The 20,620-nt window shown below is 40.5% G+C and overlaps 1 protein-coding gene across 1 annotated transcript in view; it reads left to right on the top strand.

Moving 5' to 3' along the window:
- Positions 1-9,521: 9,521 nt before the first annotated feature.
- The window catches only part of lrriq1 (leucine-rich repeats and IQ motif containing 1), a 147,667-nt gene continuing 136,568 nt past the window's right edge, over positions 9,522-20,620 (top strand). Inside the window, 5 exon segments of the mRNA XM_078221103.1 lie at positions 9,522-9,644; positions 10,631-10,754; positions 11,758-11,984; positions 15,151-15,225; positions 15,909-17,168. Coding sequence (XP_078077229.1) covers positions 9,522-9,644; positions 10,631-10,754; positions 11,758-11,984; positions 15,151-15,225; positions 15,909-17,168 — 1,809 coding nt within the window.

Raw genomic sequence — 20,620 nt, 5'->3', positions numbered from 1 at the left:
AAAAAATAAACACGATTTATAAAGGTTGAAAAGTAAAGCCTGTTTAATCTTAAATCGAAAAATTGGTGAAGTTAATTGCTGTTGATTTGTAGAGAACAGAAATGCCCTGTTACTTTCCATCTGCTATTCTTTTTTATGGTTGTATTTGATAGCACAAATCAGCATTGTTTTCAAACTGTTTTCAGAAATATACTGTTGTATATTGGAGGACACGACTGCAATTGGTTATTCTGCTGGCCTTCTAAATCTTCCAGGGGTGTAAATAATTTAAGTAAATTCATTCCTGTTTTAGGACTCGGATGAATTACCCAACTCTGTCCTTCACTTCTTGGAACAAATGAAGCAAAGAGGTGAAATTGTGGAAAAGTTCCAGGATTTAGAGCAACCTGAGCGTAAGTGAATTTATGCAAAGCTGCTGAATTCCCTCCCATGTTTCACTGGTTTGAAAAGGACATTAGTGTGTTATTGCCAAAGTTCTTAACAAAAATTTTTTTTTTTCAAGAACAGTGAGATTACTGCTGCTATGATTTGACAAATGGCCATTTGCTGAATAAAAAGAGAGGTTAAAGATATTCCACCATCAATCTGATTTATGATGTATCAAAATGTACTCATTGATTAGAGGAAGGAACAGTACATTTTAATTTTAAAATATGACATTCCACTGCTTTTATATTCTTATGTTTTATGTGTACGGAAGAAATGTTTTATAACAATGTAATTCTAGGGCTCAATTTATAAAGGTGTTGTAAGTTTTTATTTTATTGCACACCATTGTTCATCGGTCAGAACATTGAATACAGGAGTTTGAATGTCTTGTTGAAGACGTACAAAACATTGGTAAGGCCACACTGGAATACTGTGTGCAATTCTGGTCACCCTATTTTAGAAAGGATATTGTTAAACTAGAAAGAGTGCAGAAAAGATTTACTAGGATGCTACCGGGACTTGATGGATTGAGTTATAAGGAGAGGCTGGATAGACTGGGACTTTTTTCTCTGGAGTGTAGGAGGCTGAGGGGTGATCTTATAGAGGTCTATAAAATAATGAGGGGCACAGATCAGCGAGACAGTCAATATCTTTTCCCAAAGGTAGGGAAGTCTAAAACTAGAGGGCATAGGTTTAGGGTGAGAGGGGAGAGATACAAAAGTGTCCAGAGGGGCAATATTTTCACACAGAGGGTGGTGAGTGTCTGGAACAAGCTGCCAGAGGTAGTAGTAGAGGCGGGTACAATTTTGTCTTTTAAAAAGCATTTAGATAGTTACATGGGTACGATGGGAGGGATATGGGCCAAATGAGGGCAATTGGGATTAGTTTAGGGGTTTTAAAAAGAAAGGGTAGCATGGACAAGTTGGGCCGAAGGGCCTGTTTCCATGCTGTAAACTTCTATGACTCATTGATTACAGTTGGATTTTGATATAATCCAAAAGCTCTTGTGGACAGGATAAGAAGAATGTTGTAAGACTGTTTTCTCTCCATAGGATCCAGGTTTAATTAGCAAGTTTTTGTCAAGGCTGTGTGAGAATTACTTAGAAGTTTGCCGTATTGTAGTAGTTTTCAGATCTTGTAGTTTAATCTTTTTATTTTATTTGTATTGTGTCATCCTCCAACAACTATAAAGCTGGGAACATAAGGCTAGATTCCTGTCTGTTCATCGGCAATGGTCCAAAATTCTAGTGTACAAGGATTATGAGCTTCTGAATATCCAAAATTCAATTGGTTTTAGCCTTCAGCGGCCAGAAACTTGCCTTTAATTTATTGGTGTTTCCTGTATTAAAATCCAACTACAATAGAACCATAAATAACTATATTCTCTACCTGCTATCATTGGCCAAATCGATTGTAAGCATCCTTCCATCTGGATAAAATGACGGACATACAGAAAATCATATGGAGATGGGATAACTTCATAAGATATACTCTGCTGATGGCTGAAGAGACCAGTCTGTGAGAGGCAGGTTCTACGTTTGAAATGCTATATATGAAGTGGTTATCAGGTGTCATTGTGGGTGTTTTTTTGGTGTCGGTGCTTGTTGCTAAGTTGCTGTATCCACTGATGGTCATGGTGGCCCACATCAGCCTATAGGTGCTGTCACCATTTTCTATTGTCGTCAGCTATGAAAATCAATGTTTTGGGCTTTCATGTCACACATGCAAGCATTCTTCAAGTAGAGCTCTGGGCATCTGACTGGTTGTCTGCCTACGGCTATCTCTAAGTAAAGTATACAACCATCTTCCATCCTGCAAATGTGCTTGAGCCAGCAAAATCACCTCTGCTTAATCAGAGTCAGTATACATGGGGACTTTCGGTCACTTTCATGATATTTTAAAAAAAAATTTTTATGGGGCGGCACGGTGGCATCTGCTGCCTCACAGCACCAGGGACCTGGGTTCGATTCCCAGCTTGGGTCACTGTCTTGTGTGGGGTTTGCACGTTCTTCCGGTGTCTGCGTAGGTTTCCTCTGGGTGCTCCGGTTTCCTCCCACAGTCCAAAGATGTGCGGATTAGGTGGATTGGCCATGCTAAATTGCTCCTTGGTGTCAGGGGAACTAGCTAGGGGAAATGCATGGGGTTATGGGGATAAGGGCCTGGGTGGGATTGTGGTCGGTGCAGGCTCGATGGGCCGAATGGCCTCTTTCTGCACTGTAAGATTCTATGGTTATTCTATGGTTCTATGGGATGTGAGTGTTGCTGGCTGGACCAGCATTTAATACCCATCCCTAACTGCCCTCCATTTCAGAGGGCATTTGAGAGTCAATCACATTGCTGTGAATCTGGAGTCACATATAAACTGGACCAAGTAAGGGCAACAGATTTGGTGAACCAGATGGGTTTTTATGACAACCAACAATGGCTTCATGGTCATCATTCGACTTTTAATCCAGATTGTTATTGAATTCAGATTTCACCATCTGCCCCGGTGGGATTTGAACCTGGGTCCTCAGATCCTATTCTGGTTCTCTGGATTATTAGTCCAGTGAAAATGCACCACTGCCTCCCCAAATATACAAGATATAAAGATGTGTTTAAATGAGATTAAAGCTAATATCTACTTTGACCTGTTAAGCTTTGACTGAAATACCAGTCTGTAAATGTGACAAGACTGCAACCGAGACGTTTTAATTTGACTGCCAGGACATAATTGAGGCAGAGGTGGGAAGGCAGCAAAGTCCGCCCCTGTCACCTTCGAGCCTGATTTAATGCTCTCCTGCCACCAAACCTTCCACAGGGTGGGGCATTAAATTCCTCCTAATATTCCATACACTGTCCCTGCATATTCTTCTTGAACTCACAATTTTAAGCCTCAGAACATGAATTTTACATAGGTCATTCCCATATTGTTTAAAATAATGAATTTCAATGCAGTAAATTACTTATTATTAAAGGTATATTTCTATTTTAACAGATGATGTTTACCCTGCTCATGATTATCCTGGATCAGAAATGTTGATAGAATTGGCTGCTGAGTTTGGAGAGGGTCATTTAAACCTGAAGGAGAAGGTAATTTCCAATTTTGCTTGCACGTTGAGGAAAATCTCCAAATATGAGGTTACTTTTGTGTTTGCAAGAGGACCTGGAGTATGATCACTGTGTTACTGAGTCATTGATTTGACTTAAACTTGAGAATCAATATTCTTCAGCGCCGGGAGTGAGGATTAAATGGTCAGACGAGGAGGTAAAGACGTTCAGTGAAAGTTGACAAGCAAACTCCTCTTGTATTTATAAAATTTACTGTTGTTGATGTAAAATACAAGACAAATTATCATTAATTGAAGCAATTTAGCTCTGAAATACTGGGTGGAACTTTCACCTTTGGAGATTTAAACTGAATGGCAGCAGGACAGCTGCTTGTTAGACACCCCACCTGATATTCCAACAGATCGTGTACCTGGATTGAGCGGGTTGTCTTATGAGGAAACGTTGGACAGATTGGGCTTGTTTCCACTGGAGTTCAGAAGTGTAAGAGGTGATTTGGTCAAAGTATATAAGATCAGTCATGACAAGGTGGACATGGTAAGTGCGTTTCCTCTTTTGAGTGAAGGGTTGCCCTTTTAGGACAGAAATGTGGAGAAATTTTCTCTCTGATGATTGTGACTTTGGAACACTCAGTCTCAGGAGGTGGTGGAGGTGGGATCATTGACTATTTTTAAGACAGAGGTAGATTGGTAAGGGAATCAAAGGTTAATGGAGGTAGATGGGAATGTGGAATTCAGACTTGAGGGATCGAATGGCCTACTTTTGCCCTAATTTTGGGCAGTTAATGCTGTCCTGGGAAATTCTCGTCTCTGCTGGAGTTAATGGGTTCTGCATTTTATATTGCAAAGTCAGGAATTACATGTCACCTGTTACAGCTTCATATTTGAATTACTGAATTTGAAATTGCTTTTTTGCCTAGTATTTATTATTCAGTATTTGCTTCATGAGTGTTTATTCATGTAATGCTGCACGATTGAGGAATTTTGGTTTTGTATCATCAGTATTTTAAGAAAACTAAAAATTAATGCTGTTTAAAGCCAATTGCAAGGGGAAGAAATCCAATTAGATCAGTAAAGATTTTTAAACCATTAGACATTAAGACACTGACAGAACTATCATCATTGAGTAAAATGAATTTAAAGCACACTTGTAAGCTAACATAGAACAGTGCAGCACAGTACAGGCCCTTCGGCCCTCGATGTTGTGCCGAGCTTTGTCCGAAACCAAGATCAAGCTATCCCACTCCCTATCATTCTGGTGTGCTCCATGTGCCTATCTAATAACCGCTTGAAAGTTCCTAAAGTGTCCGACTCCACTATCACAGCAGGCAGTCCATTCCAGACTCCAACCACTTTCTAAGTAAAGAACCTACCTTGGACATCCCTCCTATATCTCCCACCATGAATCTTATAGTTATGCCCCCTCGTAACAGCTACATTCACCCGAGGAAATAGTCTCTGAACGTCCACTCTATCTATCCCCCTCAACATCTTATAAATCTCTATTAAGTCGCCTCTCATCCTCCTCCGCTCTAAAGAGAAAAGCCCTAGCTCCCTCAACCTTTCCTCATAAGACCTATCCTCCAAACCAGGCAGCATCCTGGTAAATCTCCTCTGCACTCTCTCCAATGCTTCCACATCTTTCTTATAGTGAGGTGACCGGAACTGCACACAATATTCCAAATGTGGTCTCACCAAGGTCCTGTACAGTTGCAGCATAACCCAACGGCTCTTAAACTCAAACCCCCTGTTAATAAACGCTAACACACTATAGGCCTTCTTCACGGCTCTATCCACTTGAGTGGCAACCTTCCGAGATCTGTGGATATGAACCCCAAGATCTCTCTGATCCTCCACATTCCTCAGAACCCTGCCATTGACCCTGTAATTCACATTCAAATTTGTCCTACCAAAATGAATCACCTCGCACTTATCAGTGTTAAACCCCATCTGCTATTTTTCGGCCCAGCTCTGCATCCTATCAATGTCTCTTTGCAGCCTGCAACAGCCCTCCACCTCATCCACTACTCCACCAATCTTAGAATCATAGAATCATAGAAACCCTACAGTGCAGAAGGAGGCCATTCGGCCCATCGAGTCTGCACCGACCACAATCCCACCCAGGCCCTACCCCCACATATTTTACCCGCTAATCCCTCTAACCTACGCATCCCAGGACTCTTAAGGGGCAATTTTTTTAACCTGGCCAATCAACCTAACCCGCACATCTTTGGACTGTGGGAGGAAACCGGAGCACCCGGAGGAAACCCACGCAGACACGAGGAGAATGTGCAAACTCCACACAGACAGTGACCCGAGCCGGGAATCGAACCCGGGACCCTGGAGCTGTGAAGCAGCAGTGCTAACCACTGTGCTACCGTGCCGCCCCTTGGTGCCATCAGCAAATTTACTGACCCACCCTTCAGTCCCCTCCTCCAAGTCATTGATAAAAATCACAAATAGCAGAGGACCCAGCACTGATCCCTGTGGTACACCGCTGGTAACTGGCCTCCAGTCTGCAAATTTTCCATCCATCACCACCCTCTGTCTTCTATGAGATAGCCAGTTACTTATCCAATCAGCCAAATTTCCCTCTATCCCACACCTCCTTACTTTCTTCATGAGCCTACCATGGTGAACCTTATCAAATGCCTTACTAAAATCCATGTATATGACATCAACTGCTCTACCTTCATCTACACACTTAGTTACCTCCTCAAAGAATTCAATCTAACAAGAAGGCAGTTTACACACAAGAGATTTAAACAAGTGATTATGATTTAAAAACACATTAATATTTTGAATGTATTTTTAAGAATCGTTGTTCACTTTAGCCAAAGGCAGATTGCAGCAAAGCATCATGGTAAAGGGCATTAAGGCAAAGCCACATTCTAAGGGAATACTGAAACCTTGGAACTATGCAAGATTTTATCAGCAAAGTTTCTAATGGTAAAAACATTTAGAACACTTAATCAAACTTAATGAATAGGGTTTATTCACTGTCCAGATAATGTGGGTGCATGCTCAGATATGGAATCATATATTAATCTGCCTTGGCAGTGACCTGTAGGGGAACTTATGAGAACATTCACTTCGAACGTTGTGGTTAGCATCTGAGGTTACTAGGCAACAGAGCAAGTTGTGTTAGCCAAAATGGGAAGATACATCCGGATTTTATGGACAAATGAAAGAACATTATGCCAAAAGATAAGGTACAAATGGCTGGAGTATATAAAATCATAGAGTCATAGAGGTTTACAGCATCGAAACAGGCCTTTCGGCCCAACTTGTCCGTGCTGCCCTTTTTATAAAACCCCTAAGCTGATCCCAATTGCCCGCATTTGGTCCATATCCCTCTATACCCATTTTACCCATGTAACTGTCTAAATGCTTTTTAAAAGACAAAATTGTACCCGCCTCTACTATTACTTCTGGCAGCTTGTTCCAGACACTCACCACCCTCTGGGTGAAAAAAATGCCCCTCTGGACACTTTTGTATCTCTCCCCTCTCACCTTAAACCTATGTCCTCTAGTTTTAGACTCCCTTACCTTTGGGAAAAGATATTGACTATCAAGCTGATCTGTGCCCCTAATTTTTTTTTAGACCTCTATAAGATCACCCCTCAGCCTCCTATGCTCCAGAGGAAAAAGTCCCAGTCTATCCAGCCTCTCCTTATAACTCAAACCATCAAGTGCGGGTAGCATCCTAGTAAATCTTTTCTGCACTCTTTCTGGTTTAATAATATCCTTTCTATAATAGGGTGACCAGAACTGTACACAGTATTCCAATGTCTTGTACAACTTCAACAAAACGTCCCAACTCCTGTATTCAATGTTCTGACCGAAGAAACCAAGCATGCCGAATGCCGCCTTCACCATTCTGTCCACCTGTGACTCCACTTTCAAGGAGCTATGAACATGTACCCTGAGATCTCTTTGTTCTGTAACTCTCCCCAACGCCCTACCATTAACTGAGTAAGTTTTGCTCTGGTTCAATCTACCAAAATGCATCATCTCGCATTTATCTAAATTAAACTCCATCTGCCATTCGTCAGCCCACTGGTCCAGTTGATCAAGATCCTGTTGCAGTCGGAGATAACTTTCTTCACTGTCCACTGTGCCACCAATCTTGGTATCATCTGCAAACTTACTAATCATGCCTCCTATATTCTCATCCAAATCATTAATATAAATGACAAATAACAGTGGACCCAGCACTGATCCCTGAGGCACACCGCTGGTCACAGGCCTCCAGTTTGAAAAACAACCCTTCGATAATTTCTCCTAGTGGCCGCTGATCAAAATAAAGGTTATGTATTTAAACTGCTTTGTGAGTCTTGTATTGTCTGGAATTTCTGACAGTACCTGGGCACCTCGAAATCCGCACCAACACCAATGAATGAACTAAGTCCACTCACAACTATCACTGCCCCTCATTTCAACAAGCAACATACGGTAATCGGTCAGCAGTGTCAGAAATTGACTTGGAAATTACTTTGTACAACACTCATGTGATGCAAGAGAAAAAGCTGAGCCATAAAGGTTGGTGGGGTTGTGGATACGACACGAAGATTGGTGGGGTTGTGGATAGTCTGGAGGGATGTCAGAAGTTACAGAGGGACATAGATAGGATGCAAGACTGGGCGGACAAGTGGCAGATGGACTTCAACCCAGATAAATGCATCGTGGTCCATTTTGGTAGGACAAATGGGATGAAGGAGTACAATATAAAGGGAAAGACTCTGAGTACGGTAGAGGGTCAGAAGGACCTTGGGGTCCGGGTCCATAGGACTCTGAAATCGGCCCCGCAGGTGGAGGAGGTGGTTAAGAAGGCGTATGGTGTGCTGGCCTTTATCAATCGAGGGATTGAGTTTAGGAGTCCGGGGATAATGATGCAGCTATATAAGATCCTCGTCAGACCCCACTTGGAGTACTGTGCTCAGTTCTGGTCGCCTCACTATAGGAAGGATGTGGAAAAGATTGAAAGGGTGCAGAGGAGATTTACAAGGATGTTGCCTGGATTGAGTGGCATGCCTTATGAGGATAGGCTGAGGGAGCTCGGTCTTTTCTCCTTGGAGAGACGTAGGATGAGAGGAGACCTAATAGAGGTGTACAAGATGTTGAGAGGCATAGATCGGGTGGACTTTACAAAGAGGCTTTTTCCCAGGGTGGAAATGTCTGCTACGAGAGGAACAGGTTTAAGGTGCTGGGGTGTAGGTACAGGGGAGATGTTAGGGGTAAGTTTTTCTCACAGAGGTGGGCGAGTGGAATCGGCTGCCGTCAGGGATGGTGGAGGCGAACTCAATAGGGTCTTTTAAGAGACTCCTGGATGAGTACATGGAGCTTAATAGGATGGAGGGTTATAGGTAGGTCTAGAAGGTAGGGATGTGTTCGGCACAACTTGTGGGCCGAAGGGCCTGTTTGTGCTGTAGTTTTTCTATGTTCTATAATGAGGTCTATTTCCCCCACTGAATTCCCTTCCCTGAATTCCCTCCCCTAAGTTCTCAGGCTTTTCTCACATACCTTCAGATGGAATATAGTGACCCACTATTCAGATAATATTAAATATTTACCTCTGTTAATTAATAGAATTTGTTTCAGTTGTGAAGTTTTTACCTTTTGTAGTTTAGTGGCACTTCTACACGAAAACTAATGTCACAAATAGTTTTAATTCAAGTCTGGCTCCAAGCCAGAGATTCTTCAGTATGAGTTCTAATCTTAACTGACATTTAAGCTCCCTTGCTTTAACTGAATGAGTTTTGCTGGTTTGTGGCTAGGCTGCTGAATGAAAAACTATGCAGGAAAGTAGTACTGTATTCTGGCTCTTTATTTTGTTGACCGCAGAGTGCTGTTAACAATGAAGAAATCTGTAGGTCGGCATTAGAACATAAGAACTAGGAGCAGGAGTAGGCAATTTAGCCCCTTGAGCCTGCTCTGCCATTCAATATGATTATGGCTGATCTTATCTCTCAGCATATCCTCCTTTCAAAGGCAAAGGAGGGGAGGCATGGTGACTGAGTACGATGTTTTAAATAACAAACTCCAATGGAGAATTACAGAACAACAAACTATTTAAGCTGTGCAAGCACTGCTTTGGCTTCTAATATTTGATATTTACGTACTGTGTTCAACTGGAGTCAACTTGGACCAGAACTGGCTCTTGTTTTTGTAAATGATTCACATTTTGGCGCCATTAAATATTGTGCTTATATTAGTTGGCATATTTTTAATTGATTTGGTTTGAGCTGCTCATTTGATGAACATTATAACCTATTCAATCCCAGCATTTTATCTAATAATATTATAGATTTTTTAAAATGTAATTTTAAGCTTATTTAATCAATATGGTTGTGTTAATGTCATTGGATGGAGATGGTAAATCTTATGCTGTGTTCCATTGATATTGTGACCCATTCGCCATATGCAGAGGTCTGTTGTCATAATGTAGGAAGGCATGTTATATATGAGATGCTGCAGTAGTATGTAGTGTATGTGTAGTGTAGAGCCGTAGAAGCATTTGAATAGTTGGACTTAATCCTGATCCTGATGTGGAGATGCCGGTGTTGGACTGGGGTAAACACAGTAAGAAGTCTCACAACACCAGGTTAAAGTCCAACAGGTTTATTTGGTGGCAAAAGCCACCAGCTTTCGGAACAGGCTGTTCCTTCATCAGGTGGGTGGGAGTTCTGATCACAAACAGGGCACAAAGATACAAACTCAATTTACATGAATAATGATTGGAATGTGAGTCTTTACAGGAATGCACATTAAAAAGATCCATCAGCCTTGGCACTGATGAAAACGGAGGGAGGGCAGGGAAGATGGGTTTAACTAGATGGCTGGTTCTGAAGAAAAGAAGCCAGGGATTGTCTTGGCTCATCAAGATATTCCAGTCATATTGCACACTTTTGACAGAGGAGTTTGTGGCCTAAAAGTGCAATGGGGGATACAGAAGTAAAAATAATAAATGAAATGTGTTACTGGTGAGGCGACACCAAAGTCAGAGCTTCTGGTTGAGGTAGGATTATGCTGCAAGAAAAAAACATTTTTAATATATTAATATTAATATGCTAGAAATCTGTTTAAATGGTTTGAACGTCAGAACATCAAAACCACTGGATTTAAAAAGTACCACTTTGGTTTGGTTTCTTTAGATTCTAGCCCAAATAGAGGAGGAAGAACAAAGAATACAGACTTACATAGAACCACAACAGAACATAGATCCCAGTTTTCAAGTGGAGATAACTAATCCATCTCTTGGGGATGAGACAATTTCAGGTAAATTATAATGTTGTAAATGTGTTACCTAAGTGGCACTTAAATTGTGAGGAATTATTACTCAAATAGTACTGCCTGAAAATACCTAAATCCTTTTTGAAGCACTGCAAATGGATCAAAATATTCCTAATCTATTCCGATATCTCCTAGTATTTTTACAGTTTGTGGGATTACTATAATCCCTGCAGTCAGAATTTTAGAGTATCGTAGTCTGACAGGACAAAAATTTAGAATGCTGTCAGAGATGATGCCTGGTGGTCAGCTCTTTGAGAGAGGGCACAGGGGTCTGCTGTAGACTCCTGGAAGGAGCTGTCTTCTATGAAATTGAGGGCCACATTAAACTTGAGTGCAAAGTCAGGGCATGGGGATCGATGGATCATGCTAGGAGATCTTTCTCTATTGTCGCATAAATGTCTCTTAAATTTTCTCTTGAAATTCGGAGCTTTTGCTCTACGTTGCCTCTCAGTAGTTTTGAGAAAACGTCTTTGGGACGGTAACCCTTTGCTCAAGGTAATTTTTCTTCCTTCCTGCTGCTCTTTGGTGTCTCTGTCACCTCCTGGCTCTGGCTGCACACATTGCTGGCCTTCCTATATCACTGGTGGGTGGGGAAGGTGCAGTGCCTATTTTTTTCAACCTCCTTCAATTTTAGTTTGTTCAGTCCAAGTTAACCACAAATTTCTCGATCTGACGAGAATCTGCACTTAAAATGACGACTCATCTTTTCTCATGGATAGGCAGGCCTGCTGTGACTTTCCTGCATTTTTGTTTTCTATTACTCATTTCTAGTGATGCATTTATTTTAATTTTAGGTGTAGAAATAAGTATTGTGTTGATAGGAAAATGAGATCAAATTTACTAAATGCCTTCAACTAAATTTGTCCATTTATGTTGTGAAAATATGATTTTTCAGAAGTGAATTGGCTGCAAATTAGATTTCTGTGTTTGCATAATGGAGCAGGATAAAAACCCACGTTCTGATATGTATTCATTTATTTTGATTTAGACCATGAAGAAGCTATAACCCGTGCTTGCAGAGAGGTGGAGGAGCGATGTCAGCTATCACTGAAGCAGTGGGAAATAGAGCAAAAAGAGCTGCATAAAGCAAAGTTGGCGGAGCTGATGGAACAGCAAAAACGAGAGAAAGAGTTAGCAATGGAGGAAGAGGAAAGGGCTAAGAGTAGACAGCAACAATTTGAAGAAAAATTGGAGAGACTGGCAGAGGAAAGGCAGGTAAGAATTAGACCGAGTTTGATGGGGTGACAACAGTATGTCGGGAGGAAAAACAATTTTTGCAACTACCTTCCAGTCTCTGAGAGCAATTTTTTAAAATGTGAATCATGGCTCCAATGGTGGATTCCAGTAGTCATTGGATAAAGAGTCAGGAACTATTTTAAACACGTACATTTTTTTTAAAGGAAAAAAGGAATGATGTGAAATTAATAGAAATAAAGTTAAAACAATAAACATAATGGAGATACAATGGGGAGGAAAAGGGAATTGAGAAAGGGGAGACAACGAGCAGGATTGGTGAAAGCTTGTTAGCTTTTAGTTTAGTTGTAATTTAGAAACTGGATTTATGATTACCTCTTATAAAGTGAGGACCTGTCTATAACAGTTATACTTCCAAAGTCTGAAACAGTTGCTTACACAAGCTATTATTAGTTTTCTGTGGAGAGTTGTGTGGTTTGCACTACTGTGACTGAATTGTAACATTAACCTATTTTTGGCTACTGAAGTGCACTTGCAAAGAATATACAAGGCAGGATAGGACAGCAACTGGACTTGTGGAGGACCAGGTTTGTGTGAAGTAATATTCTTTTAAGCAAGGGTAGAAATGTTACCAGCAGCTAACAGTAAGGATCACAAGTAAATTTTGCCGGTTTAATGCACAGTCACAGTGGAAAGTAGCTTTTTTATTACATTAAGGCCAGTCAGCTCAGGCAGATGTAAGTTTTTCTAGACATGCTCATACTCTCAGGGTTATTAATTTTGCTGATCTGATAACTCACCACATTTAACCAGTGAATAGCTGAGCTGTACACTCCAGGCATGTTGAAGATTTGATCCGTGTGGGTTTAGATGATGTTGGTAGAGCAGAATTGAATATGACCAGCATTTTGCAGTGGTAATGATAGTGAATTTACCAGTCATCACTGTCATTACTCCACTGAAACTGACGGTGATCTCCATGTGCAGAACAATGCAGAAATCCAGAAGTTGCTGTCAGTGATTTTATGCTTCTCGTAAGTACGCTTCTCCTAAATGCAGCAGTCAGCGGGAAGTCAATTGAATGGCTGAAAATTTCCACTCTTATCCTGTTGGTCTCACCAAAAACACTCATAAAAGTTACACCTTGAGGATTAAGGATTTTTAAGTTTTGAACTAACTTCATCATTGCTACAAAACAGCTTACTGGTCCTGAGACTCTAATTTTATATTTGTGGGTTGTCCAATTCCTCCATAATAATGAATTCCACATATTTAAAAAAATTGTCTTTATTTTAGTTCAGTCACAATCATTTGGTTTCAATCTGAAAATATCAATTAAGAGTGAAGGTATCCAATGCTTTTAACTTCACGTTCAGCTGTGTGTGAATACTTCAACGTGATTGACTGCTTACCTGCTGCTGCACACCAAGATCTCCTTGACTTGACATCAGAATTAAATTGCCATCAGGGAAGGGAAAACACAGGCCACAGGTACATCTCGACCTTTGTGGGCAGTTTTTTTTGAGGACAGCAGCAAACACCATTGTTTTGTCGCTGAGTGCAAAATCTGGTCTGATGTAACAAATGGGGCCAGATTTTCGAAGACCTTTCAAAATGGTGGACGGGACCTGGATGTGGAAGTCCTGCCCCCAATTCCAGCTAATGCCACTTTCACCGGTTGGGGAAAGGAGGCAGGACACAAATCACACAGGCATGAAGATGAAACTGTTTGGCCATTTGAAAATAGTTGTGAGTTTAAACGGATGCAATTTCCAAGTGTCTTAACCTGCAGTGTGGGAGTCGCAAATTTATCGTGCTACTTTCATAGCAGAACCTATTCAGTACCATTTGCAACCCCTCAAACAATGAAATAGTTCGTGCCTGCATGTTGCAGCACTTGGACAACATTCAGACTTGGGCTGGTAAGTGGCAAATAATGAGCATTCCTCACAAGTGGCAGCAATGATTGCCTCCAACATAAAAGTGCAATCTCCTCCCATTGGCATTAGCAGCATCGGATCCTCACCATCAACATCTTGAACATATCACTGACAAAAAACTTAACTGGAACAGCTTGTAAATACAAGGCACAAGTCAGGGGTGTAATGGAATACTCTGCTTGTCTTAATGTGTGCAGCTCCAACAACACTCATGAAACTTGACATAATTTAGAATAAAGCACCTGTCAGATTGGCATCCCATCCACTTTAAACATGAACACTCTCCACTACTGGCACCCAACAGCAGCAGTGTATACCATCCACAAGATGCACTGAAGGAACTTGCCAAGGCTTCTTAGACAGCACCTTCCAAACCTGCGATCTCGACCAACAGGAGAACAAGGGCAGTAGACACATTGGAACACCACAACCTGCAAGTTCTCCCCCAAGTCGCATGCCAGCCTGACCTGGGAATATATCACCTTTCCTTCACTGTCGCTGGGTTAAAATTCTAGAACTCCCTCCCTAGGAGCACTGTGGTTGCACTCGCACCAAATGGACTGCAGCTGGCCTTGCCAGCGATGCGCCCATCCCATAAATTTAATTTTAAAAATGACCTTGTTTATTTATTTAGCCCACCTATATTTTGAAATTAATTAATACTAAGTTATGATTTATAAGCTCATTCTGGTTTATTGATTTGTTTTTACCTAGCTGCAGTTATATTTAACTTTGCAATTGTCTTTTAGTGCTGACAGTGAAATTAGCTTATGCAATGTCACCTATTATAGAACTGTACTATGTACTTCTGAGAATGCTTGTACCTATTTTTTTTGTTTTTAATTTGTTACTAATCTAACAATCCTATGTTCAAATGAGAAAATAACTAGATGATGAAATGGGGTTGTATGTATTCCTTTCATCTTGAGGGTTTAAGTTTGAATCCATCCCAGACATTTCTTCTGTGACAGTTAAGGATCATATCTGAAATGTGTCTGACCTTTTCCAACTTCCTTCTTGCTGAGTACAAATCAAAAGTGTAAAACTGCCCAGAATTTGACTGCACTTTATTGAGGTCAAAGCACTGTTTTTCTGAGATTGAGATTAAGTTATTCTTCTGGTCATGACATAAATGTGTTTATGCAGATTTTCTCTGTTTAATATTTCTAGGTGAATAATGAACATGCTTAATGTTAATTGTTAACAACTTTGTTTAGGTAGATTATAATCTTGTATGCTTTGTTCAGAAAAAACAGGCTAAACTAGAAAAGAAAATTAGACAAGAACAGGATGCTTTGGAACGAGAGTTGAAGCAACACGAGGTGAGGGCCTCGTCTTTGTGACCTATGTTAGCGACAGAGAAAAATAATGTACTTTGTGTTTGTTATGTGATCCCAGTTCAAACATAATCAGAAATCTTACGATACTATCATTAACCATATTTTTAAAAATGCAAAAATCATCCTCGGTGATTTTAATATGTCTCAAAACTCAGGATTGTTAATCCACACTTATTGTCAGAATCTTGACCCTTGACATCTTCCTCATCTACTTCCTTGTATCAGTTACTACCCATACCCTTCTACCCCTTCTGCATCCACCACAAGATAATATCCTCCATGGCCAGCCAATTATAATTGAGCTTTCAATGTGCGAGGTGTTTATCTACCATTCACCATAATATCTTTGTGGCTCTTGACCTGAGACTAAAATGTCCTTTCAAATGAGGAAACATATTTGGCGTCTATGTCAAGGGAAAATATCATTAAAGTTAAATGAGGGAATTGATTAATTACATTGTAAACATATTAAAATGCATAATATTGCTTTCTCCAAATCATTATGTTGATTACTTTACAATTGAATTTGTATATTACTGAATAGCTACCATGAAAAAATAATAAAACCTTGATATTGCATTGAAGATTGTTCAAAACTGTCATTTTTGTTTTAATTTATGAGTAAAACATGTATATAGTTATATTTTCTTGATTTAAATTTTTAGGCCTTAATACAATCAATGCAAATTAAAATGGACGAGGAGCGAAGAATGTTTGAAGAACAGCAGAATAAAGAGAGGTCACGAGTGAAAAAGCTGCGAAACAGAGCAGCAACAACAATCCAGGCAAGATTTCGGGCACATTTGGTGCGTAAAAAGTATGCGCCAATACTGAAAGAAAGAAAGGACGAAAGGAAGAGGAAAAAAGAACTGCAGTTAAGAATGGCGCAAGAAAAGAGAGAATTTGAAGAGAAAATTAAAAGAAAATTGGAACAAAAACATAGAGAAGAAGAGGAGGAGGGAAGGAAGCAGGATGAAATTAAACGATTACAAAGGGAAGAACAGAAACAAAGACAGATTGAATATGAGAAGAAAAAGGAGCAGGAACGGCAAAGATTAGAAAAGGAGAGACAACTAAAATTGGAGGAAGAAGAGATAAAAAGAAAAGAGCTACAGAGAAAGAAAAAGGAAGAAATGCAACAAGAAGCAGAGCAGAAAAAGGCAGAGGAAAGAAAGTTATTAGAAGAAGAAAAGAAAAAGGTGACCTTAAAGCAAAGGCAAAAGTCAAAAATTGAGAAAGAATGTGAACCACAGCTAAATGAAGAAAGGAGTGTTAATTCAAACTCAAATAAAAATAAAGATGCTAAACAATGTGATAACAGTTCAGAAAATATGTGTGTTCTTCAGAATGAAATTATAGGATTGTCTTGTAATATACAGGAAAACAACATTTTAATCAATGACAGTAAAGTTGTCAGGCAACCTACAGTTCTAATTACTACTGGTACAAAACTGGAAATGGAACTTCCAGCTGAAGTAGTAGTGGAAAGTGCAGCAGAGAATACATTTGCAGTGGGATCCGGTATTGCAATAGCAAAGAGCAATAGCTTACTGCAGATAGACAAGGTATGTGCAGCTACTGACAGGAACCCCGGCCACCCATTAGATGATGGAATATCTGCATTAAATAGTAGTGATGGTAACTTACATAAGGAGGATCTGAGTGATGTTCACAAAATAACTGAACCTGTGGATCTTAATTTTGAGAAGAGTTTCTTAACCACACGGCTCACTCTACCTGATCATATTGAGCACAAGAGACTAAATTGGATGAAGATGTGTACTCCTTGGTCCAAAATTAGTAGAGTAAACAAGACGAAGAAAGTGAACCAACAAATCAGACTTAGGAATACTATTGTCAACCGACTACCTCCTCTGAGTCCTGAAGTGATACTGCAGTCAGGGATTTGGACTTCCCTTCAGCAGGTACTTTTTATTTTTGATTGTTGGTGAATCTTAGCAGTATTATAAATGAGTTGTTTTAATGGGGCATTCTTTTCCATCATGTATTTCTTGAAAACATTATTGTCCCTTTAAGCTTCGTTTTGCTGCACGCTTTACCAGGATGACACCTGGTTACAAGTTTGCTGCAGTATAACCAGTTACATGGGTAAGATGGGTATGGAGGGATATGGGCCAAATGCGGGCACTTGAGACTACCTTAGTGGGTTTTAAAAAATGGGCGGCATGGAAAAGTTGGGCCGAAGGGCCTGTTTACATGTTGTAAACTTCTGTGACTCTATCTGTGAGTAGATTTATGAGACTGATCCTTTGATTTGCTCTTTGTTACCTTCCGTCTTCACGGAGGCATATTTGGCCTCTGCATGAGAGCAACTTTGAGACTAGAGTGGGAAATCAAAGGTGTGGGCTGTACCACTCCCAATGTGCAGTCTTTTACAATCCAGTATGTTGTGTCACCATTTTCCTGCAGCTGCTCTTGATCAAAGCAGACTGTCGGAAATCTTAAGGGAATTAAGAAAAATGCTTATTGTAATAGAGGATCGTGATCAAGTTTCACTAGATTGAGGACAAATTATGCATCTCCTGGCTGTTTCTCCTCTTATCATCTCTTGAAGGCATTCGCCGCTTGTTGGTTATGTGGTGAGAGTTGAAACCTGGTATTTCATCTGAGAGACCACTATTGCTGTGTGAGGCTACTTAATGATGGAAAGTATCACAAGTGATCCTGATTCTCTTTCAATCATATATCCACGTGCGAATTCTCAGCAGGGATTCCCCAATTGCGATCAGAAGTCAAAACCCTGGCTGACTTTCCCCTCTTGAAACCACAGGTCCTGAGGCCAATATAGTGCCTCTATCATCATCTGGCTGAAATCAGCTAACTCAGTACAGACTGGGAATCAAGCTGGAGCCCTCGTTGTCTTAATGGCTGAGCTGTTCAATGTACAAAGCCACTGGGAAAGCTTTGATTTTGTACGGCAAAACATCTGGTTCAGTAAATGGAACTCTGAACTAAGTAATCCAAATCAGTGCTACAATACTATCATGAGATTTAAATGCAAACCTTCAGGCATTTGTCATCTCCCCATTATGGGTAATTTTGCACCAATTTAAAACTTAACACCAGAATTGTTCATTTCAAAAGTTTATATGAACCATATGGATAGAATTGCCTTATTCTGCATTTCGTTTATTGCCAACAAAAAGTCTACAACTAACTTTGCGCAATAAAAACGTGGATGCCTGTGTGCGTGTTATCCCAGTTATAGTTGTCCTTAAGTGGTAAACATATAAAGAATGTTATTCTGGAGCTTATCCTTCTTAATCAGTGAAAAAGCCTAGGGCGATTGAGAATGTTCGCACTTGGCTCTGGAAATTTCGACCCCCATTCCCTTAGGTTACCGTCCTAGCACTGCTGAAATAAACCCATCAATGAATGTAACAATAGAAATATTAAAATGTGGGAAAGTGTTTTGATCAAAAGACAACACAACTGTGCAGAAAATTTTGATCAGTTCTGTGGATAGTGTTTGATGAAATCTGGAGGATTTCCCACATCTGAGGGCAGAATTTCCCACTCCCGCCAATGTGGGGGGGGCGGGGGGGTTGAATCATGGCACTTGGGGGCACTAAATTTGGCACAATGGATAAAGCCAGTTTCCTGCTGGTGAGGAATTAGTTTAGAATTTTGTTCTCCTAACTTGGTGGGTTTAAGTGGAAGTCTAGTTTCCTGCCGAACTGTGCCGGGAGCCACGTTTGTATCTATACTGGCACTGGAAAGGGTGCAGAGGAGATTCACTAAGTTTATTCTGGTGTTGAGAGTGTTGGTTTATAAGGAAAGACTAAGTAGACTGGGACTGTACTCATTTGAATTTAGAAGGGATCTATAGAAACATAAAAAATTATGAAGGGAATAGATAAGATAGAAGCAGGCAGGTGAAACCAGAACTAGGGGGCATAGCCTCAAAATAAGGGGGAGCGGATTTAGGACTGAGTTGAGGGGGAACTTCTTCACCCGAAGGATTATGAATCTGTGGAATTCCCTGCCCAGTGAAGCAGTTGAGGCTACCTTGTTGAATGTTTTCAAGACAAAGATAGATAGATTTTTGAACAGTAAGGGAATTAAGGCCATGGTGAGCGGGCGGGTAAGTGGAGCTGAGTCCATTAAAAAGATCAGCCATGATCTAATTGAATGGCGGAGCAGGCCCAAGTGTCCAAATAGTCTACTACCGCTCCGATTCTTATGTTCTTTTGTGAGAAATGTATTTGAGCCATGTTCTTGTGCAGGATCTGTTGTAGCAGTTATATGCACTCGGAGCTGTTCTGTCTGGTATCCTGTCTTGTTGCTGCAACAGCATAATGGCTTCTAATGGCTAGGATGTTGGTTTTAATCTGAACTAATGCTGTTTTTCTGTTTTCCCCTGGGATTTTGCATACTGGGGCTTGATTGGGTTGATTGGCAGGTATGGTCATGTGACAGGGAAACTGGGCTTTCAGAAAATATTCAAGTTCAAATGCTTATTTTTGAGTTGAGAGAGAGAGGGCAGTGCCTCTCTTTTTCCTTCTCTGAAGTTGGAGACTGGAATCTGTCAGGAGATCAGTCTCTTTTTTGGAGAATATGAGAGTGGATCTTTCTCTAAGTGTTGCTGCCATGGAAGCTGCAGAGAGAGAGAGGTATCCTTCTCTGTCTCTCGGGTCTGAAGACTGGGAACTGCTGGAGGATGGGTTTGCTTCTCTGAGGTTTTGCTGTTTTGAGGAATAAGCTTCTTTGAAAATTGCTGCATGGCTATTTGTCCAGAAGTGTTAAAAAGGTGAAAATCCAGCATCAAGTGAGCATTCTTGTTTTTGTGCTAACTAACCCTGAAGAAGGGTGTATGTCTATGAGGTATTGCTTTAAATTGGAACAATAGATATAGCTAATTGTTAAGGATCGATCGCACTTTGCCATCTCTAAGTATTTTAATTAGTAAAAGTTATGCTAATTCTTTTTGTTATATTCTAACTTTGTTTTTAATTAAAGTTTGTTTTGATAAAGGCTTCCTAATGGACCACTTGAATCATACCTGGGGTGAAACACCTTATGCTCACCCGAATGCCAAAATCAAATGCAAAAGTTGAGGTTTAGGCTAACTGCATAATATACCTTGGAGTTTCTCGTCTGGGCCTTAACAGACTGAAGTCAAAAGAGACAACAGACTGGAATCTGAACAAGTTACTTTTCACTGAATTTAAAGATAGGAGCAGAGAGATGTTCCAGTTAAAGACAGAGCTGAAATGTGCAGACCTGATAAAGATGACGAGCGAGAAGCCAGACGTCTGAAGTAATCCTAAGGTTGGTGATGCTGTAATACAGCCTGTGAAGCAGTGGTGTTCGATTGGCGTGGCCGGGCACTTGAGAGATTCTGTGGAAGCTTGAA

Source organism: Mustelus asterias, chromosome 9 (genome assembly GCF_964213995.1).
Source record: "Mustelus asterias chromosome 9, sMusAst1.hap1.1, whole genome shotgun sequence".
Classification (NCBI taxonomy): domain Eukaryota; kingdom Metazoa; phylum Chordata; class Chondrichthyes; order Carcharhiniformes; family Triakidae; genus Mustelus; species Mustelus asterias.
Note: the sequence above shows the minus strand (reverse complement) of the source record. Positions and strands in the feature narration are given on the sequence as shown.